The sequence below is a fragment of the Mobula hypostoma genome, chromosome 6 (assembly GCF_963921235.1).
Source record: "Mobula hypostoma chromosome 6, sMobHyp1.1, whole genome shotgun sequence".
Taxonomy (NCBI): domain Eukaryota; kingdom Metazoa; phylum Chordata; class Chondrichthyes; order Myliobatiformes; family Myliobatidae; genus Mobula; species Mobula hypostoma.
Genome location: NC_086102.1, coordinates 99,747,405 through 99,774,360, shown reverse-complemented (window position 1 = coordinate 99,774,360; position 26,956 = coordinate 99,747,405). Strand labels below are relative to the sequence as shown.

Sequence of the window (26,956 nt, the reverse complement as noted above, 5' to 3'; positions counted from 1 at the left end):
CTTGTTTGGTTGGAGAGATTTTTGGCAATCTAATGAGAAAAGAATTACATGTCTTGATATTGGGTGCTCCTGTCATGAATTAATCAGAATCCGAATCATTGACTTATGTGATGTGAGACTTATTGTTCAGCAGTAGTGTCACAGTGTTGTTCTGTGGCAGCAGCACAGTGTAAGATTACTATCAATTTCAAAAATAAATTAATAGGGCCAAAAAGGAATAACAAGTCTGTGCTCATTTGGCAATCTGATGGTGGAGGGGAAGAGGCTGTTCCTGAGTTGTTGGGTGTAGGTTTTCAAGCTCCTATACTTCCTCCCTGATAGTAATAATGAGCAGAGGGAATATTCTAGAATTTGAGGGTCCTTGGTAATTGATGCTGGCTCCTTGAGGTGTGGATGGTGTGGAGGGTTTTGGCTGTGATGGAAATGGCTGGGGGCTATGATCCCATGCACTGGGGCCTCTGTACCAGGCTCAGATGCAACCAGTCAGAATGCTGTCTGCCATAACTCTACAGAAATCCATAAGGAGCTTCGGTGACATACTAAATCCCCTCAAACTCCTAATGTACTTCATTAGGTGTGAGCCTGCCTTCTTTGTGAATGCATCAATATGTTGGGTTCTCTGACATGCCTCCGCCCAGGAACTTGAAGCTGTTGCCTTTCTAGTGGTGACCCTTCAATGAGTATTGGTGTGTATTCTCCCAACTTCACCTCCCTGAAGCCCACAATCAATTCCTTTGTCTTGCTGATATTGAGTGCAACTCCACCCAACCAGTTATAAAAAATCCAAGGAGAATTGACAAGAATGTTACCTGGAGTTAAGGACTTGAGTTACAGGGAGAGGGTAGGCAGTCTCAGACTTTACTCATTTGAGTGTAGGAGACCCAGGGGTAAAATTATGTATAAAATCATGGGGCGTAGACAGGGTGAATGCACTCAGTCTTTTTTTTTCCAGTGAAAGGGTATCAAAACCGAGAGGGCATCAGTTTAAGTCCAGAGGGGAAATATTCAAAAGAAACGTGAGGGGCAACTTCTTCAAGCAAAGGGTGGTGTGTAAATGGAAGGAACTACCAGAGGGAGTGGTAGAGGCAGCTGCAATAACAACATTTAAAAGACATTTGCACAGGTTCATGGATAGAAGGGTTTGGAGGGATTTGGGCCAAATGCAGGCAGATAGGACTTGCTTAGGCGGACATTATTGTCGGCATGGGTGAGTCGGGCTGAAGAGCATGCTTCCATGTTCTTCTAACTCTAAATAGATCTGAGACTTGTAGTCTCAGTGGTCATTACAGTGACACAAGTGATTCCGCAAACTCTGAGCAACATACCCAAAACCTATTCCATGCTGTATCTCAATCAATTAATCAATCAATCAATAAATAAAATGCTGGAGGAACTCAGCAGGTTGGGCAGCATCTGTGGAGGGAAATTGTTGACATTTCAAGTTGAGACCCTTCATCAGGACAGAACCCAGAATAAGAAGAAGGGGAGGGAAATGAAAGAAATACAGGCTGGCAGGTGATAAAGTGAAACCAGGTGGGGGAGGTTGAGGTGGGTGGGTGAAGGGCAAGGGATGAAGTAAGAAGCTGGAAGGTGGAAAATGTAAAAGGCTGAAGAAGGAATCTCATTGGAAAGGACAGTGTACCATGAAAGAAGTGGAAGGAGGAGGGAAACCAGAAGGAGGTGATGGGCAAGGGAGGAGTAGCAAAGAAATGATGGGATAACCAGAATGCAGAATGGAAAGAGGGGAGGGGAGTGTTAGAGAAATCGATGTCTATGCAATCGGGTTGGCAGCTACCCAGACAGAATATGAGATTTTGCTCGTCCAACCTGAGTTTGGTGCATCGTGGCAGCTGTTTATTCTAGTGAAGTTTTTGGTTTAGAATCATACTGAAATGTGGTGGAGGTGTGCTCAATGATTCCTCACACCTGGTCTGTTCCTTTCTCCCTCTTGCAGGAACACCGAGCCTGTAACGTGGACTCGTGTCCCGAGGTGCGCAGGAACACGCCCTGGACACCCTGGATGCTGGTCAACATCAGCCAGAATGGAGCCCATCACGAGCAACGTTTCCGCTACACATGCCGGGCGCCGCTCTCGGACCCTCATGATCTCCAACTGGGGAAAAAGAGGGTGGACAGCAGGTTCTGCCCTGCAGATGGGAGCTCAGCCTGCCCCACTGATCGTAAGTCAACAGGGGCACTGACCCACCAATGCTCACAGTGTAGAACTGGACTGGAGGAAGTAGAAAGCAACACACACAAAATGCTGGAGGAACACAGCAGGTCAGGCAGCATCTATGGAAATGAATAAACGGTGAGCATTTCAGATTGAGACCCTTCATCAGGACTGGAAAGGGAAGGGGAAGATGCCAGAAAGATAGGGGAAGGGAAGGAGTACAAGCTAGAAGGTGATAGGTGAAGTAACGTGGGTGGAAGAGGGGGGAGTGAAGTAAGAAGCTGGGAGCTGGTAGGTGGAGAAGATAAAGGGCTGGAGAAGAAGGACTCTGATAGGAGAGGAGAGTAAACCATGGGAAAAAGCAAAGGAGGAAGGGCATCAGGGTGAGGAGATAGGCAGCTGAGGAGAAGAGTGGGGAAATACAACATTAATCAAGCTTAAGAGTCCAATTATTATCTTCCTTTCCCCACTTTTGTTGTCATTTGTTTGCTATGAGGTAGTGCATTCACAGGAAAACAAAGAAATACAATAGAATCAATGAAAAACTTCACATAGAATCAATGAAAAATAAAGACTGACAGACAAGCAATGACAAACTGAGCAAGTGATTAAATGAATAAACAGATTCAAAGAACATTTATTATTAAAGTCTGTATGACCCTGAAATTCATCTTCCCCAAAAACCAACCCATACAAAGAAAAACATCAAATCCCCTCTCCCGACGCACAAAAAAATCGTGCAAATGGCAACAAAAAAAAAGAGTGAAAACACGAAATATAAAACACAAAATGAAAAGGCATATTTCAGTTCAGTTCTGCTCAGTGTTCATTATCAGTAGGCTGCCTCAATTCAAAAATCAGCCAAACGTAGTAACAAAAAAAGTGATCTGAGCTAGAGCACATGATAAACCTTAATTAAAGTTCAAATCTACAATCGGAATTGACTAGACCTTGCTCTGGCATCATCTGCCAACATCAGGGGAGAGAGAGATCACTCAAAAGCAAGGATCTTCCCTTGAAACGCAAACACGAGGAATTCTGCAGATGCTGGAAATTCAAACAGCACACATCAAAGTTGCTGGTGAACGCAGCAGGCCAGGCAGCATCTCTAGGAAGAGGTACAGTCGACGTTTCAGGCCGAGACCCTTCGTCAGGACTAACTGAAGGTAGAGCTAGTAAGAGATTTGAAAGTGGGAGGGGGAGGTGGAGATCCAAAATGATAGGAGAAGACAGGAGGGGGAGGGATGGAGCCAAGAGCTGGACAGGTGATCGGCAAAAGGGATATAAGAGGATCATGGGACAGGAGGCCCAGGGAGAAGGAAAAGGGGGAGGGGGGCAAACCCCAGAGGATGGGCAAGAGGTATAGTCAGAGGGACAGAGGGAGAAAAAGGAGAGAGAGAGAAAGAATGTGTGTATATAAATAAATAATGGATGGGGTACAAGGGGGAGGTGGGGCATTAGCAGAAGTTAGAGAAGTCAATGTTCATGCCATCCTCCCTTGAAAGCAGTGAGCAGTAGGGAGAGGGAGAGACCACCTTTTGCAGACACCTCCTCTGGCAGCAGTGAGGGAGAGGCTGGTAGACAGCACTGAACTCTCACACCCACCCTGATGATCTCAATCTTCCTCGGCACTTTAATTGGCAAGAGATGGAGTTGATCATGGGCTCACGCCCCATCTCCTGGCTTACTGGCCCCATCTCCTGGCTTGCTGGCATGCTTTGGTTGCAGACTTGTGGAACACTCTTGGAGACAGCAAGGTGCCAGATTGCCCGAAAGGTCTGAAGTCACACTGCCAGAATATAGATAACAGGCTTGAACAGTAGCAGAACCATATCTGAAATAAAAAGATGTTAAAGAACTGCCTTGAGCTGTCACCTTCTGTAGCATTGTTCACTGGTGCCATCTTCTTCCAGAATAAGTGAATTAATGGATAGATAGATAAATATGTACTGTACGTACATACATACGTACAGACTAAGAACAAGAGTTGTTGAATCTTTAAAAGTGAGTCCATAGGTTATAAAATCAATTTAGTGTTGTGCTGAGTGAAATTGCCCACATTGGTTCAGAAACCTGATGGTTGCAGGGTAATAACTGTTCCTGAAAATGGTGGTGTGGGACCTAAAGCTCTTGTACCTTCTTCTTAATGGTGACAATGAGAAGAAAGCATGGTCTAGATGGTGGGGTCCTTGATGATGGATGCTGATTTCTTGTGGCAGCTCTCCTTGTAAATGTGCTCAGTGGTGGGGAGGGATACACCTGTGATAGACTGGGTTGGAATCACCACTTTTTCTAGACTTTTTGGATCTTGCGTATCCATAGTAGGCTGTGATGCAACCAGTCAGGATACTCTCCACTGTGCACCTACAGAAGCCTGTCAGAGTTTCAGATGACATGCTAAATCTGCACAAGCTTCTAAGAAAGTAGTGGCGCTGTCATGCCTTCTTTGTGATGACATCTATGTGCTAGTCCCAGGATATAATACCAAGGAATTTAATGTTACAGATTCACTCCACTTCTGATCCCCTACTGAGGACTGGCTCATTAGAGATGAGCTAGTTGACCCAGACTTTTGGGGAAAATGGGACAAAGCTTTTCATCTGCCTTTTGTTTATGCTTCACAAGACGCACCGCTGCCTCTTCTAATATCACTTTGTCAATGCATCCTTCTTCCTTATCTCAGAGTACCTCTGATATTTGCCCCAATCTCTCCAGTTCCTTAGCCAGCTCCACATTCAATGGGTGCAGAGACTTTGTCAAAATTCTCTACTGTAATAAGGGAACAGGAGAGAGGAGCTAGGTGATTATTCCCAGTGTCCTGATCAACACCTAGCCGTTAACTAGCCCAGATTAGCTGGCGACTGGAGAGACGACAGATGCTGGGACCGGAGCAAAAACAAACTGCTGGAAGAACTCAGTGGGTCAGCCAGGACCTGTGGAGAGAAATGGACAGTCAATTTTTGACAATGAGACCCTTTATCTGGACTGATATTTATCCCTCAGCACATACCATGAGACCAATTATCAATGCAGTACCTGTGTGTAAGTAGCTTCTTCTGCATTTGAGTGAAGTAGTTTGTTGGCTGTCATGCCCTTTGGGATGTGCTGAAAGTGATTTGAAAAACATTAGTGATTAGTACCCACAGCATAATAGCATACGGTCAACAAACTAATCTAGCTGGGTAATGGAGAAGGGACTGAGACATTCAAATTTAAGAGGTTACCCTTATTCAATGGTAAGGACCTGGTCTAGGCTTGTGAGTTCTGACTCCTGAGGATCTTCAGTATTGCCTGAACTCTTAGGAAAGAGGATCCCCACCATTTGGGCTATGCTCTCTTGTCACTGCTACCATCAGGAAGCACCGAAGCCGGAATCCCCACATCACCAGGCTCAGGAACAGCTACTTTCCTACAACCATCAACTTCTCAAACCATATGAACAACCCCAGCCATACTTCAGTAATGCAACACTATATACCACCTCTTGCACTACCATAGACATATTCTTATATATTTTATGTCTGTGCATTGTCTCTACCCGTCATGCTGCTGAAAGCAAATTTTCGTTGTACCTGTACCTTGCTGTACTTGTGCCCATGTCAATAAACTTGACCTGAGCTCACAGAAGCTCTCATGGTGAACCTTTTCAGCATCCCCTCCAAAACATCCCCATTATGGTAGCACAACGCTTTACAGTACCAGAAGCTTGTGTTCAATTTACATCATTGTCCGTACGTTTTCCCTGTGACTGTGTGGGTTTCCTCTGGGTGCTCTGGTTTCCTCATACAGTCCAAAGATGTACTGATTGCTAGGTTAATTGGTCTTTGTAAATTATCCCATGATTAGACTACTGTTAAATTGGGAGTTGCTTGGCAGCTTGGCTTGCGGTGCTGGAAAGCCTGTTCTGTTTTGTATCTCAATTAAAAAAATCTTTCCTCTAATGCAATGATCAGAGCTACACACAATACTGTAAATGTGGCCTAACTAAAGTTTTATACAGTTTTAGCAATCCATTTATTAAAAAAGTATCTGAGAACAGGAGAACAAAACGAATGTTATTTCAGATCTAAGGCAGCATTAAAATACACACACACACAATACAGAACATGAACACAAAATTAAAAAAATCACAGTCAATATTAATATGAAAACAATCCTATAAATATTCACTGCTATATACTGAAATCAGGTGGTATCTCTGGGACAGTAGCCAGTGCACCATGATATTACTTATCCTGTTACATAACCATCCTCTGTCTCCTCTGCAGATGTGATTGATGACCTTTTGAAGTTTAGCCACCAAGCTCTCCGCAGGATCAATGGTGGATGGTCCGCATGGATGCCCTGGTCATCCTGTTCCCGAGAGTGTGAGACAGGATTCCGCTCCAGGAGGAGAAGCTGCACCAACCCAGAGCCCAAGAACGGGGGGCTGCCCTGCCTGGGGTCCCCCATTGAGTACGAGAACTGTAACCAGCAACTTTGCCCAGGTAACTCAAGCTTAGAGTCCCAAGTAGGCTTTCAGAATCTCTGAACGGTTCTATATCAGGAATACACTCAACACGATGGCCAACATGGACTATGTGGATTGAAGGGCCTGTTTCCATGCTGATGTGCTCCGTAGCTCTATGACTGTAAGCTACAAGGTGATGTTAATATACTTCAGAGACGAGTGTGTGTCATAGAGCACTATAGCACACAGATAGGCTCTTTTCCTGTCTAGTCCGTGCCGAACTGTTATTCTGCCCCTTCCCATCAACCTGCACCTTTCAGGTTGGGTGAGACCAGAACTAGAAGTCGTAGGTTGAAGGTGAAAGGTGAAATATTTAAAGGGAATCTGAGGGGGAGCTTCTTCACCTAGAGGGTGATGTGGCTGTGGAACACGATGCCAGTGGAACTGGTAAATGTGGGTTCAATTGTAACGTTTAAGAGAAATTTGGACAGCTACATAGATGAGAGTAATATAGAGGCCTGTGATCCAGGTGCACGTGGATGGGACTAGACAGAAGACCAGGTCGGCATGGATTTGATGGGCCACAGGACCTGTTTCTGTGCTGTAGTGCTGTATGACTTTAAGACAAGAATTCTTTGACAGTGTAACTCTGGAGTGGGACTTGAAGTCATGCACATGAAGCATGGCCAAGACTGAACCAAGGGTATATGGTTGTTGATACCTAGGCTTCAGGCTAAACCCTACTTTTCCTTTCAATCTTGATTACAGTTAAGGGAGCTTGGTCCTGCTGGTCACCCTGGTCCCTATGCTCTGCAACATGTGGAGGTGGACACTACCAGCGTACACGGACTTGTACGAGTCCAATGCCAGCAAACGGTGGGGACATCTGCATTGGGCTACATTCTGAGGAAGCTCTCTGCAACACTCAGGCTTGTGAAGGTGAGCTCTCTATTCGGTCTTAGGTCGATAAATTGGCTTATGATTGTCTCATGTACCAAGCTCAGTAATAAACTTTGTTTTGCACGCTGTGTATACAGACCCCATTCATTGCATCCTTGCATTGAGGTACTGTAAGAGAAATCAGAACACAGTGTAGGCAGACAGTAGAGTACAAGGCCATGATGAGGTACAGTAGGAGTCCATATTATCAATGCAAGATTTTGAAGACATATTGTTGTCTATTAACCGAGTTCTACTCCCTGATGAGCTGTCAGCAGACAGGTCTCTCTATAGCTAGTATTATCACCACTGCTCTATTGAAGTATATTAATGACTGAGATTTGGGAATATGATGTATGATATTGCTTATTTATTATTATTATTATTATTATCATCATCATCTTTATTTGCAGTGTTTGTTGTTTTTTGCACACTGGTGATTTGTCCGTCCTGTTGGGTGGGGGTCTTCCATTGATTCTATTGTGTTTCTTGTATGTATTGTGACTGCCCGCAAGAAAATTTACCTCAGGATTGTATATGGTGACATTTTTGTACTTTGATAATAAATTTACTTTGAACTTTGAAAATTTGTGGTAGCACAGTTGCTCAGCGATTAGCATAATGCTATTACAACACTGGTGACCCAGGTTCAGTTCCTGCTGTTGTATGTAAGGAGTTAGTATGTTCTCCCCATGAGCAAGTGGATTTCCTCTGGGTGCTCTGGATTCCTCCCACATCCCAAAGGCATACGATTTACTAGGTTAATTGGTCACGTGTGCATTTGGCTGGTGCAGGCTCATTGGGCCAGAGCCTGTTACTGTGCTGTATTATATAAATACTGTATAATTAATACAGTGGTATCAGAGGCACAGGAAAAACATCAGGGAATACAGTCTGGTCTGGAAAGCCTCTCCCTATACAGTAAACCCTCCTTTCCTGATACCAGTTGAATGAATCTGCCCTCTGACCTTTGGTCTGAAAGTCCTCTCCTGTGTCACGTCTTCCTTTGTTTCTGTGATCATCAAAGATCAACTTTATTTGCCATTTCCAGTACATGTATTAGGAATTTGTGTTGGCATGACATATCAAAAAATAACAACATTCAACAATTATAAAGAATAAAGAATTATATAAAACAGTAGGAGGTTGAAAAGGTTCAAAGTTTCATTTTATCAAAGTATGTATGCAGAATACAACTCTCAATTGTGTCTTCTCTAGGTTGCCATAGAATATAGAAAACCATATAAATAATTGAAAGATATCATGAAAAGAAAAAGAAACAAAACCTCACAAACCCCTAACATCCCTAACCCCTCCTTCGCACAATAACTAACAGATCACCCAAACCCACCAACCCGCCAATCGGCAACAAGAAAGAATTGTCAAGAATTTTAAAAAAACATTGAACTGAATAAGGCCAGAATGAACTACAGTCCCATCCATAAGTCTCAGATTTGCAATAACATCTCTGAGAGCATCAAGACCCTCCGAGGGCAGGGACTTGAACCAGCAGACGCTCCAAGGGCAGCAACTCGAACCAGCAGACGCTCCAAGGGCGGGGACTCGAACCAGCAGACGCTCCAAGGGCAGCAACTCAAACCAACAGCCCCTCCGAGGGCAGGGACTCGAACCAGCAGACGCTCCAAGGGCAGCAACTCAAACCAACAGCCCCTCCGAGGGCAGGGACTCGAACCAGCAGACGCTCCAAGGGCAGGGACTTGAACCAGCAGACGCTCCGAGGGCAGGGACTCGAACCAGCAGACGCTCCAAGGGCAGCAACTCGAACCAGCAGACGCTCTAAGGGCAGCAACTCAAACCAACAGCCCCTCCGAGGGCAGGGACTCGAACCAGCAGATGCTCCAAGGGCAGGGACTCGCACCAGCAGACGCTCCAAGGGCAGCAACTCGAACCAGCAGCCCCTCCGAGGGCAGCGACTCGAACCAGCAGCCCCTCCGAGGGCAGGGACTCGAACCAGCAGACGCTCCAAGGGCAGCAACTCAAACCAGCAGCCCCTCCGAGGGCAGGGACTCGAATCAGCAGCCCCTCCGAGGGCAGGGACTCGAACCAGCAGACGCTCCAAGGGCAGGGACTCGAACCAGCAGACGCTCCAAGGGCAGAGACTCGAACTAGCAGACGCTCCAAGGGCAGCAACTCGAACCAACAGCTCCTCCGAGGGCAGCGACTCGAACCAGCAGCCCCTCCGAGGGCAGTGACACGAACCAGCAGCCCCTCTGAGGGCAGGGACTCGAACCAGCAGACGCTCCAAGGGCAGGGACTCGAACCAGCAGACGCTCCAAGGGCAGCAACTCAAACCAACAGCCCCTCCGAGGGCAGGGACTCGAACCAGCAGACGCTCCAAGGGCAGGGACTCGAACCAGCAGACGCTCCAAGGGCAGCAACTCGAACCAGCAGCCCCTCCGAGGGCAGCGACTCGAACCAGCAGCCTCTCCGAGGGCAGGGACTCGAACCAGCAGACGCTCCAAGGGCAGCAACTCAAACCAGCAGCCCCTCCGAGGGCAGGGACTCGAATCAGCAGCCCCTCCGAGGGCAGGGACTCGAACCAGCAGACGCTCCAAGGGCAGGGACTCGAACCAGCAGACGCTCCAAGGGCAGAGACTCGAACTAGCAGATGCTCCAAGGGCAGCAACTCGAACCAACAGCCACTCCGAGGGCAGCGACTCGAACCAGCAGCCCCTCCGAGGGCAGCGACACGAACCAGCAGCCCCTCTGAGGGCAGGGACTCGAACCAGCAGACGCTCCAAAGGCAGCAACTCAAACCAGCAGCCCCTCCGAGGGCAGGGACTCGAATCAGCAGCCCCTCCGAGGGCAGGGACTCGAACCAGCAGACGCTCCAAGGGCAGCAACTCGAACCAGCAGCCCCTCCGAGGGCAGCGACTCGAACCAGCAGCCCCTCCGAGGGCAGCGACACGAACCAGCAGCCCCTCTGAGGGCAGGGACTCGAACCAGCAGACGCTCCAAGGGCAGCAACTCAAACCAGCAGTCCCTCCGAGGGCAGGGACTCGAATCAGCAGCCCCTCCGAGGGCAGGGACTCGAACCAGCAGCCCCTCTGAGGGCAAGGACTCGAACCAGCAGACGCTCCAAGGGCAGGGACTCGAACCAGCAGACGCTCCAAGGGCAGGGACTCGAACCAGCAGACGCTCCAAGGGCAGCAACTCAAACCAACAGCCCCTCCGAGGGCAGGGACTCGAACCAGCAGACGCTCCAAGGGCAGGGATCGAACCAGCAGACGCTCCAAGGGCAGCAACTCGAACCAGCAGCCACTCCGAGGGCAGCGACTCGAACCAGCAGCCCCTCCGAGGGCAGGGACTCGAACCAGCAGATGCTCCAAGGGCAGCAACTCAAACCAGCAGCCCCTCCGAGGGCAGGGACTCGAATCAGCAGCCCCTCCAAGGGCAGGGACTCGAACCAGCAGACGCTCCAAGGGCAGGGACTCGAACCAGCAGACGCTCCAAGGGAAGAGACTCGAACTAGCAGACGCTCCAAGGGCAGCAACTCGAACCAACAGCTCCTCCGAGGGCAGCGACTCGAACCAGCAGCCCCTCCGAGGGCAGCGACACGAACCAGCAGCCCCTCTGAGGGCAGGGACTCGAACCAGCAGACGCTCCAAGGGCAGGGACTCGAACCAGCAGACGCTCCAAGGGCAGCAACTCAAACCAACAGCTCCTCCGAGGGCAGGGACTCGAACCAGCAGACGCTCCAAGGGCAGGGACTCGAACCAGCAGACGCTCCAAGGGCAGCAACTCGAACCAGCAGCCCCTCCGAGGGCAGCGACTCGAACCAGCAGCCTCTCCGTGGGCAGGGACTCGAACCAGCAGACGCTCCAAGGGCAGCAACTCAAACCAGCAGCCCCTCCGAGGGCAGGGACTCGAACCAGCAGACGCTCCAAGGGCAGAGACTCGAACTAGCAGATGCTCCAAGGGCAGCAACTCGAACCAACAGCCCCTCCGAGGGCAGCGACTCGAACCAGCAGCCCCTCCGAGGGCAGCGACACGAACCAGCAGCCCCTCTGAGGGCAGGGACTCGAACCAGCAGCCCCTCCGAGGGCAGCGACACGAACCAGCAGCCCCTCTGAGGGCAGGGACTCGAACCAGCAGACGCTCCAAAGGCAGCAACTCAAACCAGCAGCCCCTCCGAGGGCAGGGACTCGAATCAGCAGCCCCTCCGAGGGCAGGGACTCGAACCAGCAGACGCTCCAAGGGCAGGGACTCGAATCAGCAGACGCTCCAAGGGCAGCAACTCGAACCAGCAGCCCCTCCGAGGGCAGCGACTCGAACCAGCAGCCCCTCCGAGGGCAGCGACTCGAACCAGCAGATGCTCCAGGGGCAGCAACTCAAACCAGCAGCCCCTCCGAGGGCAGGGACTCAAATCAGCAGCCCCTCCAAGGGCAGGGACTCGAACCAGCAGACGCTCCAAGGGCAGGGACTCGAACCAGCAGACGCTCCAAGGGCAGAGACTCGAACTAGCAGACGCTCCAAGGGCAGCAACTCGAACCAACAGCCCCTCCGAGGGCAGCGACACGAACCAGCAGCCCCTCTGAGGGCAGGGACTCGAACCAGCAGACGCTCCAAGGGCAGGGACTCGAACCAGCAGACGCTCCAAGGGCAGCAACTCAAACCAACAGCCCCTCCGAGGGCAGGGACTCGAACCAGCAGACGCTCCAAGGGCAGGGACTCGAACCAGCAGACGCTCCAAGGGCAGCAACTCGAACCAGCAGCCCCTCCGAGGGCAGCGACTCGAACCAGCAGCCCCTCCGAGGGCAGCGACACGAACCAGCAGCCCCTCTGAGGGCAGGGACTCGAACCAGCAGACGCTCCAAGGGCAGCAACACAAACCAGCAGCCCCTCCGAGGGCAGGGACTCGAATCAGCAGCCCCTCTGAGGGCAGGGACTCGAACCAGCAGACGCTCCAAGGGCAGGGACTCGAACCAGCAGACGCTCCAAGGGCAGCAACTCGAACCAGCAGCCCCTCCGAGGGCAGGACTCGAACCAGCAGCCTCTCCGAGGGCAGGGACTCGCACCAGCAGACGCTCCAAGGGCAGTAACTCAAACCAGCAGCCCCTCCGAGGGCAGGGACTCGAATCAGCAGCCCCTCCGAGGGCAGGGACTCGAACCAGCAGACGCTCCAAGGGCAGGGACTCGAACCAGCAGACGCTCCAAGGGCAGAGACTCGAACTAGCAGACGCTCCAAGGGCAGCAACTCGAACCAACAGCCCCTCCGAGGGCAGCGACTCGAACCAGCAGCCCCTCCGGGGGCAGCGACACGAACCAGCAGCCCCTCTGAGGGCAGGGACTCGAACCAGCAGACGCTCCAAAGGCAGCAACTCAAACCAGCAGCCCCTCCGAGGGCAGGGACTCGAATCAGCAGCCCCTCCGAGGGCAGGGACTCGAACCAGCAGACGCTCCAAGGGCAGGGACTCGAACCAGCAGACGCTCCAAGGGCAGCAACTCAAACCAACAGCCCCTCCGAGGGCAGGGACTCGAACCAGCAGACGCTCCAAGGGCAGGGACTCGAACCAGCAAACGCTCCAAGGGCAGCAACTTGAACCAGCAGCCCCTCCGGGGGCAGGGACTCGAACCAGCAGACGCTCCAAGGGCAGGGACTCGAACCAGCAGACGCTCCAAGGGCAGAGACTCGAACCAGCAGATGCTCCGAGGGCAGGGAGTCGAACCAGCAGCCCCTCCGAGGGCAGTGACTCGAACCAGCAGCCCCTCCGAGGGCAGCGACTTGAACCAGCAGCCCCCCTGAGGGCATGGACTCGAACCAGCAGCCCCTCCTAGGGCAGGGACTCGAATCCGCAGCCCGCCTGAGGGCAGTGACTCAAACCAGCAGCCCCTCCGAGGGCAGTGACTCGAACCAGCAGCCCCTCCGAGGGCAGCAACTCAAACCAGCAGCCCCTCCGAGGGCAGCGACTCGAACCAGCAGCCGCTCCGAGGGCAGGGACTCGAATCAGCAGCCCCTCCGAGGGCAGTGACTCGAACCAGCAGCCCCTCCGAGGGCAGCAACTCAAACCAGCAGCCCCTCCGAGGGCAGCGACTCAAACCAGCAGCCCCTCCGAGGGCAGGGACTCAAACCAGCAGCCCCTCCGAGGGCAGGGACTCGAACCAGCAGCCCTCCGAGGGCAGCATCTCAAACCAGCAGCCCCTCCGAGGGCAGCGACACGAACCAGCAGCCCCTCCGAGGGCAGGGACTCGAACCAGCAGCCCTCCGAGGGCAGCAACTCAAACCAGCAGCCCCTCCGAGGGCAGGGACTCGAACCAGCAGCCCCTCCGAGGGCAGTGACTCGAAGTACAGATACGGAATAAAATGTGTATAATTGCATAAATACCAGCAGGAATTTAATGTTTTACAATATTAAAATTAGCATTATTGAAATTGTTTAAAGTGTTTTAAGCATCTTCCTAAGAGTTTCTTCCCCAAGGCAGTTAATCTAATCAACAATTCTAGTTACCACCCTCTCACATCTCACTATTACCTCAGACACTGCATTGCACTGTAAACATTTTCAAGAAAAACACTTGAAAGTCCTTTGAGCGGGGTTTGATGGCTCTGGGCCTGTACTCACTGGAGTTCAGAAGAATGAGAGGGGATCTCTTTGAAACCTGTCAAATATTGAAAGTCCATGTGGATGTGGAGAGACTGTTTCCTGTAGTGGGGGTTGGGTGGGATGAGTGTTCTGAGAGCAAAGGGCTCTGCTTCAGAATGGAAGGACATCTGTTTAGAACAGAGATGAGGAGAACTTTCTTTAGCCAGAAGATGGTGAATCTGTGGAATTCATTGCCACGGATGACTGTGGAGGCCAAGTCACGGAGTGTATTTAAAGCAGCAGTTGATAGGTTCCTGATTAGTAAGGGTATCAAAAGTTATGGGGAAGAGGCAGGAAAGTGCAGTTGAGAGGAATAATAAATCAACCATAATGGAATGACAGAGCAGACTCAGTGGGCTGAATGGCCTAATTTTGCTCCTATGTCTTAGATGTTTCGGTCTAAGCAGAGTACAATGTCTCTTGGTCTAGGAATGCTCTAAGTAGTCTGGAGACACAAGGATCTACAGAAGCTGGTATCTGTCTCAGTAAACAATCTGCTGGAGGAACTCAGTGGGTCGAGGAGCACACATTGGGAGGAGAGGAAGAGGTCGTGGTGCAGGGTTTCAACCCAAAGACTCCATAATTCCTTTCTTCCTACAGATTCTACTCCATGTGCTCAGTTCCTCCGCAAGACTGTTTTACCCTTCAGGCAGTCATTCAGGTCACTACAGATTCTTCATCTGAGGAGGAACACTTGTTACACTTGTTGGATGGGCTGTAGAATTGTTATTTTTCTTGTAGTTTAACTTTGTTATGCTTATTTGTATTTTTATATTATCACCTCCAGTATATTCATTAAGTTTCCCTGTGGGTACAATTGCCTCTGTATTTTTCTGGAAACTTCTTAGTTACAGTGGCGAGTGTCATGGTCCTTGAATCTGGCTATCTGATTGGTTAACTGTGATCAATGGAGTTTCTATTATCTCAAAGTCCGAAGTAAATTTATTATCAAAGTACACATATGTCACCATATACAACCCCAAGATACATTTTCTTGCAGCATTCACACTAACTATGAAGAAACACAATAGAATCAATGAAAAGTACACACAAACATAAACAGACAAACAATCAAGGTGCAAAATAATACAAATTGTGCAAATACAGAACAAAACCCAAATAATAAATAAATGAATGAATGAATAAATAAACAAATAATGTTGAAAACATGAGTTGTGGACCACTTGAAAGTGAGTCTATAGGTTGTGGAATCCATTCAGTGTTGAGGTGAATGAAGTTATCCATGTTGGTTCAGGAGCCTGATGGTCTGCTTTAAGAAGACCACACTACGTTTTTTAGTCTGCTCTTCTCCTCCCTTTGTTCTCTCTCTCTATGCTTTGTCCTTTCTTAGCTCTTGTCACAATTAATAAAACAATCATAGGTAACAAGTTTTAGATTATTAGATTAGATTATAGTCATAGTCATAGTCATACTTTATTGATCCCGGGGGATATTAGTTTTCGTTACAGTTGCACCATAAATAATAAATAATAATAAAACCATAAATAGTTATATAGTAATATGTAAATTATGCCAGGAAATAAGTCCAGGACCAGCCTATTGGCTCAGCGTGTCTGACCCTCCAAGGGAGGAGTTGTAAAGTTTGATGGCCACAGGCAGGAATGACTTCCTGTGACGCTCTGTGTTGCATCTCGGTGGAATGAGTCTCTGGTTGAATGTACTCCTGTGCCCAACCAGTACATTATGTAGTGGGTGGGAGACATCGTCCAAGATGGCATGCAACTTGGACAGCATCCTCTTTTCAGACACCACCGTCAGAGAGTCCAGTTCCATCCCCACAACATCATTGGCTTTACGAATGAGTTTGTTGATTCTGTTGGTGTCTGCTACCCTCAGCCTGCTGCCCCAGCACACAACAGCAAACATGATAGCACTGGCCACCACAGACTCATAGAACATCCTCAGCATCATCCGGCAGATGTTAAAGGTCCTCAGTCTCCTCAGGAAAAATAGAGACGGCTCTGACCCTTCTTGTAGACAGCCTCAGTGTTCTTTGACCAGTCCAGTTTATTGTCAATTTGTTTCCCCAGGTATTTGCAATCCTCCACCATGTCCACCCTGACCCCCTGGATGGAAACAGGGGTCACCGGTACCTTAGCTCTCCTCAGGTCTACCACCAGCTCCTTAGTCTTTTTCACATTAAGCTGCAGATAATTCTGCTCACACCATATTGTTTACAATATATATTAATGACTTGGATGAGGGAATTAAATGCAGCATCTCCAAGTTTGCGGCTGACACGAAGCTGGGCGGCAGTGTTAGCTGTGAGGAGGATGCTAAGAGGATGCAGGATGACTTGGATAGGTTAGGTGAGTGGGCAAATTCATGGCAGATACAATTTAATGTGGATAAATGTGAAGTTATCCACTTTGGTGGCAAAAACAGGAAAACAGATTATTATCTGAATGGTGGCCGATTAGGAAAAGGGGAGGTGCAATGAGACCTGGGTGTCATTATACACCAGTCATTGAAAGTGGTCATGCAGGTACAGCAGGCGGTGAAAAAGGCAAATGGTATGCTGGCATTTATAGCAAGAGGATTCGAGTACAGGAGCAGCGAGGTACCACTGCAGTTGTACAAGGCCTTGGTGAGGCCACACCTGGAGTATTGTGTGCAGTTTTGGTCCCCTAATCTGAGGAAAGACATCCTTGCCATAGAGGGAGTACAAAGAAGGTTCACCAGATTGATTCCTGGGATGGCAGGACTTTCATATGATGAAAGACTGGATGAACTAGGCTTATACTCGTTGGAATTTAGAAGATTGAGGGGGGATCTGATTGAAACGTATAAAATCCTAAAGGGATTGGACAGGCTAGATGCAGGAAGATTGTTCCCGAAGTTGGGGAAGTCCAGAATGAGGGGTCACAGTTTGAGGATAAAGGGGAAGCCTTTTAGGACCGAGATTAGGAAAAACTTCTTCACACAGAGTGGTGAATCTGTGAAATTCTCTACCACAGGAAACAGTTGAGGCCAGTTCATTGGCTATATTTAAGAGGGAGTTAGATATGGCCCTTGTGGCTAAAGGGATCAGGGGGTATGGAGGGAAGGTTGGTACAGGGTTCTGAGTTGGATGATCAGCCATGATCATATTGAATGGCGGTGCAGGCTCGAAGGGCCGAATGGCCTACTCCTGCACCTATTTTCTATGTTTCTATGTGACAAAGTTTCCTACCGTAGCCCTGTACTCAGCCTCATCTCCCTTGCTGATGCATCCAACAATGGCAGAGTCATCAGAAAACTTCTGAAGGTGACAAGACTCTGTGCAGTAGTTGAAGTCCAAGGTGTAAATGGTGAAGAGAAAGGGAGACAAGACTCTGGAGCCCCAGTGCTGCTGATTACTCTGTTGGACACACAGTGTTGCAAGCACAGGTACTGTGGTCTGCCAGTCAGGTAATCAAGAATCCATGACACCAGGAAAGCATCCACCTGCATCGCTGTCAGCTTCTCCCCCAGCAGAGCAGGGTGGATGGTGGAGAAGTCGAAAAACATGACCCTCACAGTGCTCGCTGGCTTGTCCTGGTGGGCATAGACACAGTTCAGCAGGTAGACGATAGCATCCTCAATTCCTAGTCAGGGCTGGTAGGTGAACTGGAGGGGATCTAAGTGTGGCCTGACCATAGGCCGGAGCAGCTGCAGAACAAGTCTCTCCAGAGTCTTCATGATGTGGGAGGTCAATGCGACCGGTCTGTAGTCATTGAGACCGCTGGGGTGCGGTGTCTTCGGCACAGGGACGAGGCAGGATGTCTTCCACAGCGCAGGAACCCTCCGGAGCCTCAGGCTCAGGCTGAATACATGGCGAAGTACTCCACATAGCTGAGGGGCACAGGCTTTGAGCACCCTGGTACTGAAACCATCTGGTCCTGCAGCCTTGCTTGGGTTGAGACATTTCAGCTGTCTTCTCACCTGTTCAGCTGTGAAGCCCACCGTGGTGGTTTCGTGTGGGGAAGGGGTATAATCTTGAGAGCAGGGTGGGGGACTGTGAGGAGGGGTAGGGGGGAGAGTGTGTTACTTGGGGGCCGACAACAGATGACTCATGTGGGGATGGGCAGCGGCCACAATGTCAAATCTGTTAAAGAACAGGTTAAGTTCATTGGCCCTGTCCACACTGCCTTCAGCTCCTCTGTTGCTAGTTTGCCAGAACCCAGTGATGGTTGTCATCCCCCTCCAGACCCCTCTCATGTTGTTCTGCTGGAGTTTCCACTCAAGCTTCCTCCTGTACCTGTCTTTAGCCTCCCTGATCCTGGCTTTCAGGTCCCTCTGTATTGCCCTCAGCTCCTCCCTATTTCCATCACTAAACGCCCTCTTTTTAGCGTTCAGGATGTCCTTAATGTCCTTTGTCACCCATGGCTTGTTATTTGAATAACAAAGGACAGTTCTTGTTGGAACATTGCAGTCCACACAGAAGCTGATGTAATCAGTGATGCACTCTGTGAGCCCATCAATATCAATCCATGTGGCTCACAGAGTGCCTGCCAGTCTGTCACCTCAAAACAACCCTGGAGCGCCTCATAAGCCTCCTCCAACCATTTCCTCACTGTCCTCGAGGTTGCAGGTTTACTCTTCACCAGAGGCACATAGCAGGGTTTTAGATGCACCAGGTTGTGATCTGTCCTTCCGTGGGGGGAGGGGAGAGGAGCTGTATGCATCCTTAACGTTAACGTACATCAAATCCAGAGTCCTCTCCCCTCTGGTTGTACAGCTCACATACTGCGTGAGGTTGGGCAGCGTTCTAGCCATGGTAACCTGGTTGAAGTCACCCGAGATGGTAATGAGGGCACTCGGCTGCTGGGTTTGTAATCTGGCTATGACGGTGTAAATGATGTTACACGCCGACGTTGGGTTGGCAGAGGGAGGGATGTACACAACAACCACAACTGCATGCGAGATTTCCCTAGGCAAATAATATGGCCGGAGTCCAACAGCAAAAAGTTCAATATCCGGGCTACAAACACGTTCCTTGATCGTAATATGCCCAGGATTGCACCATCTGTTGTTTACCAGAACCGCAAGCCCCCCTCCTTTACGCTTACTGCTGTCAGTGCAATTCCGGTCAGCTGGAACGGTCTGGAAGCCCCCTATAGAAACACTTTGATTGGGTATGTCCTCGTGCAGCCATGTTTCAGTAAAACACATGACACTGCTCTCCTGAAATGTTCTCTGACTCCTGACAAACGCCATCAATTCATCCATTTAATTCCCCAGCGATCTCACATTTCCCATGATGAGAGAGGGGAGACACAGCTTATAACTTATCTTCTCCATAAGCCTCTGTTGTCTCGACCCGGTCCCCTTCCCTCGCCTTTTTGATCCCCCTCTGCATCCGCTGTGTGTTTTCCTCCAGATTTCAGCCGGGATGTCCGCTGCTCTGTTCGCTAAGCTGGCGGGCATGAGCATAATCAGTTGGTCTCTGGAATAAACAATGCGGCCATCCTGCTGCCACGCTAACGAGACGTGTCCAAATGTAACTAATTCCAGCGCTAAAAAAACAAATAAAACTCTCTCCACCAGCGTGTTAGAGAGGGTGCAGCTTCAACGTGTTACCATAAGAAAAAAATATAACGAATAACCTAAGTTAAGAAGTTTAAAAAGTAAGAAACTAAACAGAGCAACTGTAACAGGCTGCATGCACGACTGGCGCATGCGCACTTTGAAGACATGCCGTTCTCTTTTATTGTCATTTAGTAATGCATGCATTAAGAAATGGTACAATATTTCTTCCAGTGTGATATCACAAAACACAGGACAGACCAAGACTGAAAAAACTAACAAAACCACATAATTATAACATGTAGTTACAACAGTGCAACAATACCATAACTTGATGAAGAAGTCCATGAGCACAGTAAAAAGTTCAAAGTCTCTCAAATGTCCCACATCTCACGCAGACGGGAGAAGGAAGAAGAACTCTCCCTGCCATGCTGACCAGTCTGACTGTGGGTCATCCGAAAACTTCGAGCCTCCGATCAGCTCTCCGACACCGAGTACTGAGCGCCATCGCTGTCCAAACGATTCAACCTCAATCTCAGTCGCCAACAGCAGGCAAAGCCAGGGATTTTGAGGCCTTCTCTCCAGAAGATTCCCGACAATGCAGTAACAACAGCAGCGAACTGGCGTTTCAGAAATTTCTCCAGGTGTTCCTCTGTGCTTTCACATCTATCTCCATCAAATGAGAATTGTCTATGGCCCCTATTTAACGGATATGATATCATTTTTCACCGGAGGGCTGCGCATGCGTGATGCGCTGCTCTCTCTCCTCCCGCCTATTATGCCTCATTTTTGATTTCTGAAGAATTCTTTGGTGTGCAAAGCCATCATGGGCCAGCACAGTAGCATTATTGCTGATGTGTCAGTCTAGGTAACCTGTGCTCCAGTCTCTCAAGTGGGTCTTGAACTCCCAGCTGACCAACTCAGCAAAATCCTTTCCCAATCTGAACTGCTATCGCTACTTGTCACAGTGTTAAGGTTTAATCAAAGGATAAAATTAAACACCTCTGGAATGGAATTAAACACCTCATGAGGAGTGTGATTCTCCAATGTATGTGATCAGTCCCCAGTGCAACTCTTTCTCAACACTGGTATCACAACCAGCCTATTATTGTCTCACCTTAACTTTTCCAACCAAATTACAGTATTTCGTATAAGGAATTTTCATACAACAAGGGGCAAGAAGACTGATCAGTTTTAACCCTTGTTCACCGATGTCAGTTTTCCTCTTGTCCTCTCTGACAGGACTGGGGAAGTTTTTACTCACATGCAAGATGCTGAAGGAACTCATCAGGTCGGGTGAAATCTATGGAGGGAAATGGACAGTCAGTGTTGCTGGTTGAGACCCTTCATCTAGACTGGAAATAAAGAGACAAGATAACCGGTATTGGAGGAAATGGGTGGTACAAGAACTGGCAGATGATCCAGCTGAGGAGGGGTGATAGGCAGAGGGGAGAGTGGGATTAGTGACAGAGGCTGAGAGCAACATTCCCTCTCATTTACTTTACAGAGGCATGGGCCAACCATTGCTCTGAGCAGGAAATTGTAAACAGCCTGAAAACTGCATGGAACATTGAATGTTTAAATGTTAAGAAAATTCCAGCTGTGTGCCAACAAAGGCTATGTGCACGGGGGCATTTCTGTTACTGTGCAGCTGCACAGCTTTGAGGGTACAACGGCTGAGAGGTGATTGGTGGAGGTGATGAAGATGATGAAATCTGATAGGAAAGGAAGGTGGAACATGGAATAAAATAAGGGAAGTCATGAGGAGAGATGGGAACAGAGCGCGAGGGGACACAGTGGGAGGAGTGTGTGGGTGATGCGCTGATGAAGCAGATCGGGTAGGGGAAAGAAACATGATTATTGTGGGTGGGGGTGAGTATGGGGGGAACAAGATAGAATTCAGTGTGCACACTGATTGGTTTGTAGACTACACAGATGGAATATGAGATAAAGAGTTCTTCCAGCATATTGTGTTCTACTCCAGATTCTAGCATCTGCAGTCTTGTTATTATCATCAGACCAGAATCAGCTTCTTAAGTGACATGAAATGTATTGTTTTGTGGCAGCAGTACAGTGCTAAGACATAAAACTACTTTAAATTACAAAATAAATGCAGTAGATAGTACAAATGAGGTAGTGTTTGGTGATTCATGGACATTTAGAAATCTGATGGTGGAGGGGAAGAAGCGGCTCCTGAACCAGTGTGGTCTTCAGGCTCCTATACCTTCTCCCCTATGGTAGTAATGAGAAGAGGGATGGTGAGGGTCCTTAATGATGGATGCCACCTGCTTGAGGTAACACATCTTTAAGATGTCCTCAATGTTAGTGAGGCTTGTGCCCATGATGGAGTGGTTGACTCCAGAAGAATATAAGAACTAGAAGCAGGCTTAGACGATCTGCTATTCAATTAGATCAGGGCTGACTTGGTTGTTGGCTCAGCTCCACCAACTTGCCTTTTTCCCATAACCCTTAATTCTCCTGTGGTCGTGTAGTGGTTAGCGTAAGTATTAACAGCACCAGCTCTAAGATTATCGTCACAGCAGCTGTCGTCAGGTTGGACAGAGTCAGAGTGGTGATCTTGAGGCTTTTGCTCTTCATGGCTCCAACAAATAAAGGCTTCAGTCAGAGGACGCAAAGGAAGGAAAAGCTCAAGGTTAGGTTTCTTCCCTTCCCTTCTTTATCTCTGCTCAACTAGTACAGGAGAGATGCCAGGCAGGATAGTGGAATGCTCCTCTTATGGGATGTGGGAAGGCAGGGAGACCTCCAGTGTTCCTGATGACTATACCTGCGAGAAGTGCATGCAGATGTAGCTTCTAACAATCCACATTAAGGAGTTGTAGCTGGAATTGGATGAACTCTGAATCATTCAGGAGGCTGAGGGAGTGATAGACAGGATGTATAGAGAGGTAGTTACACCCAAGGTGCAGGACACAAGAGATTGGGTGACAGTCAGGAAGGGGAAAGGGGTTAAGGAGCCAGTGCAGAGTGTCCCTGTGGCCATTCCCCTCAACAACAGGTTTTCCCACTTTGGATGCAGTTGGGGGGGGGTTGAGCTAACAGAGAAATGTCACAGTGGTCGGGTGTCTGGCACTGAGTCTGCCTCTGTGACTCAGAAGGAAGGGGGGAGACGAGGCACACTGTGGTGATAGGGGATTTGTTAGGGGAATGGACAGGAGGTACTGTAGGCAAGAACGAGATGCTATGTTGTCTCCCAGGCGCCAGGGTCCGGGATATCTCAGATCAAGTCCTCAGTATTCTTTAGTGGGAGGGTGAACAGTCAGAAGTCATGGTCCATGACATGGGTAGGACGAGTGATGAGGTTCTGCTCAGGCAGTTTAGGGTGCTAAGTTAAAGGGCAGGACCTCCAAGATTGTGATCTCCAGTCTTGCTAACCATGCCACATGCTAGTGAAGACAGAACTAGGAAGATTATACAGTTTGATACGTAGCTAAGGAGTTGGTATAGGAGGGAGGGCATAAGATTTTTGGATCATTGGGCTCTCTTCCAGGGAAGGTGGGACCTGTACAGAAGAGATGGTTTGCACCTGAACTGGAGGGGGACTAATATCCTAGCGGGAAAGTTTGTTAATGCTGCATAGCGGGGTTTGAAATAGAGTTGCAGGGGGATGGGAAACCAGAGTGCCAGAACAGTTTGTGGAGAGGTTCTGGAGGCAGATGTTGGTAAGACCTCAGTCAGAATTAGGAATGAAAAGATTGAGCATGGTGTGATGAGTGTCTTGAGCAAGAAGTATCGTAGGGAAGGTGGATGACAGAACTGAAGATGAGGCAGCTGGTTTACAAACAGAGGCAATGTACAGTGAGGAGAGGCTAATGACAGGGCAAAATTGCAGTCAACAGGATGAGTTGCAACATAAAAGGCGGACAACATTGAAAAGGGTGAATATAGGACTGAGGTGTTATATTTGAATGCGCATAGTATATGAAATACTGTAGATTAGGGGTCGCCAACTTGTCAATTGCGATCGACCAGTTGATCTTTGAGACTTTCCCAGTAGATCCCAGAAAAAATCTAAAATAAATACACAAATACTGTTGTAATGTGAGCATTATAAAAATAAGTAATACTAATTAGGATAATGGTAATATAGCAATACTTTTGCTACAAAGCTGTTTGTAAAGAGAGATTGTTTCCAAGTTGCGGGGTTTTAGTTCCGTTCTTTCTGCCCAGTGCGTACGTGTGTAGCACCCCGCCATGCACCGCGTTTTCAGCGTAGCCTGTGCTGCATCAAAGTGACCAATTAAATTAGATATGCGGTGGTCCCCAACCACCAGGTCGCGAAGCACGCAGCGGTACAGCGGTAGTCGCAACACACCCAGCACATCTTTAAGAAAAAAGCCGAAATAAACAAACTAATTAATTAGGTGCCGCCCAGCACATAAATGTCGGCCCAGATCAGAGGCGATGGCCGATTGCAATTAGCTTGTTTATTTCGGTTTCTTTTCTTAAAGATGTGCTGGGTGCGTTGCGACTACCGCTGTACCGCTGCGTGCTTCGTGGCCCGGAGGTTGGGGACCATGGATAAGAGTACAGACTGTCGCAAACATCAATATATGGCACTCGCTCATGATATCCTGATAGCATGGTGGAGGCTCCGCGAAAGAAGGCAAAAACATACAAATTCCATCCAGAATGGGAAGAGGAATTTCTATTTACCTTGGTGAAAGACAAGTGTGTATGTATGCTGTGCCACCAAACACAAGCACTGACGAAAAGAGGGAATCTGGAGCGGCACCACAACACCAACCACCAGAAATTTAAAGACACCAAAGAAGGCAATTCATGCCAGGAAAGTTGAGGAGTTGAAATCAGGGTTGAAGGCCCAGCAATCGTTTTTCACAAAACATGCTGCTCAAGATAAGGCTGCTATTGAAGCATCATTTTGTGTAAGTCACCTTTTGGCTAAACACAAGAAGCCTTTTACAGATGGCGATTTATTCAAGGAAGCAATGGCCATTACTGCAGAGAATGTTTTTAATATCTTTAAAAACAAAAACGACATCACAACCTCAATACATAATATTCCGCTTGGCCCTGCAACAGTGACAAGGAGGGTAGAGTCACTGTCAGAGGACGTGGATATTTTTCACTACAGTTCGATGAATCCCTGGATGTAATGCAAACAGCTCAGCTTGTTGTACTTGTCAGAATGGCTTTCCAGGATTTTACAACAAAGGAGGACTTCCTCACTCTTTTGCAGAACGAGAGGTGAGGATATTTACAATGAGTTTAAAAAATATGTCTGTGAAAATGACAACCCCATTCATAAACTGGTGGCAGTTACTACTGATGGGGCCCAGCAATAGTTGGTTTTATAGCACTAAAAGTCAGTGCCTACTTCGGGTTAACTTATCTATGTGAAATTGCATTTTCACAGGTGAAAAATTATTAAATCTAAATACAGGAGCTGTCTTACTGACAGACACCTCACAGACTGTCTCACACTGGCTGTCTGTAGTTATGAGCCAAATTTCTGGGAACTAGCAATAAGTATTCAGCCCCAGTCATCACACTGAGTGCAACAGTTAATTTTTATTAATTTATTTTTCGTGTTGAAATAAAATTAAATAATGAAACTTAGAATTAAAGGTGTGAAGTATTGTAATATTCTTAAAGAAAGATATGCTAGTTATAGTCGCAAACACGAGGAATTCTGCAGATACTGGAAATTCAAGCAACACACATCAAAGTTGCTGGTGAATGCAGCAGGCCAGGCAGCATCTCTAGGAAGAGGTACTCGGCCTGAAATGTCGACTGTACCTCTTCCTAGAGATGCTGCCTGGCCTGCTGCCTTCACCAGCAACTTTGATGTGTGTTGCTAGTTACAATGTTTTCTTGTTTGAATTAATTTGAAAGTTTGACAGAGGTATTTTGTGTAATTCAAATACAATTAGCCCAAATAAAAGGCCTCAAATTGGCAGTACAATCTGAGCTGTTTTTTCTCTAAACGATTTAGTAGGTAGATCTTGCCTTAGTAGGTCGAGGTAGGGGATCTTGGGCTTAAAAAAGGTTGGTAACCACTACGGGTAGATGAACTTGTAGCACCATTGCAGGTTGGCATGTATGGTGAAGGCATCACTGAATCATGGCTGAAAGAAGATTATAGCTGCGAGCTTAACATCCAAGGATACACAGTGTATCGAAAGGACAGGCAGGAAGGCAGTGGGGGCAGCGTTGCTCTGTTGGTAAAAAATGAAATCAAATCATGAGAAAGAGGTGACATAGGGTCAGAAGCTGTTGAATCTTTGTGGATAGAGCTAAGGAACTACAAGGGTTAAAAAGACTGATGGGAGTTGTATATAGACCTCAAACAGTAGTAAGGATGTGATCTATAAATTACATTCGGAGATAGAAAATGCATGCCAAAAAGAGAATGTTGCAATAGTCATTTGGGATTTAAAAATGCAGGTAGATTGGGAAAATCAGGATGGTGCTGTATTCCAGGAGGGAGAATTTGTAGAGTGCCTACAAGATGGCTTTTTAGAGCAGCTTGTGGTTGAGCCCACCAGGAGTATCAGCTATTCTGGACTGAGTGCTATACAATGAACTGGAATTGAAAGACCTTAAGGTAAATGAACCCTTAGGTGAAAGTAACCATAATATGATCAAATTCACCCTGAAATTTGAAAAGGAGAAGCTAAAGTCAGATGTATCAGTATTACAGTGGAGTAAAGAGAACTACAGAGGCATGACCGAGGAGTTGGCCAGAATTGATTGGAAAAGAACACTGGCAGGGATATTGGCAGAGCAACAATGGATGGAGGTACATCTCAAAGAGAAAGAGGTGTTCTAAAGGCAAGTTAACACAACAATGGCTAACAAGAGAAGTCAAAGCTGACATAAAAGCCAAAGAGAGGGCATATAATAGAGGAAAAATTAGTGGGAAGTTAGAGGAATGGGAAGTTTTTAAATACTAACAGAAGGCAATTAAAAAGTAATTCAGAAGGAAAAGATGGAAGACAAAAGTAAGCTAGCCAATAATATTAAAGAGGATACCAAAAGTTTCTTCAAATTCATGAAGTGTAAAAGAGAGGATATCAGATCACTGGAAAACAGTGCTGGAGAGGTAGTAATGGGGAACAAGGGAATGGTGGATGAACTGAACTGAAGGTACTAGCAGTATGGTGGAAGATCCAGGTGTCAGGGGTCATGAAGTGTGAGAAGTTACCATTACTAGAGAGAAGGTTCTTGGGAAACCAAGAGGTCTAAAAATAAGTCAGCTGGACCACATCATGTGCACCCCCAGGGTTCTACTCTCTTCAA

General features: G+C 48.1%; 1 protein-coding gene across 4 annotated transcripts in view; it reads left to right on the top strand.

Moving 5' to 3' along the window:
* sema5ba (sema domain, seven thrombospondin repeats (type 1 and type 1-like), transmembrane domain (TM) and short cytoplasmic domain, (semaphorin) 5Ba) overlaps window positions 1-26,956 on the top strand; it is a 541,923-nt gene that overhangs the window by 491,799 nt on the left and 23,168 nt on the right. For all 4 annotated transcript variants that reach the window (XM_063051327.1, XM_063051326.1, XM_063051325.1 and 1 more), the window contains 3 exons: window positions 1,955-2,180; window positions 6,442-6,660; window positions 7,392-7,562. In XM_063051327.1, coding sequence (XP_062907397.1) covers window positions 1,955-2,180; window positions 6,442-6,660; window positions 7,392-7,562 — 616 coding nt within the window. The remainder of the gene's footprint in view (window positions 1-1,954; window positions 2,181-6,441; window positions 6,661-7,391; window positions 7,563-26,956) is intronic.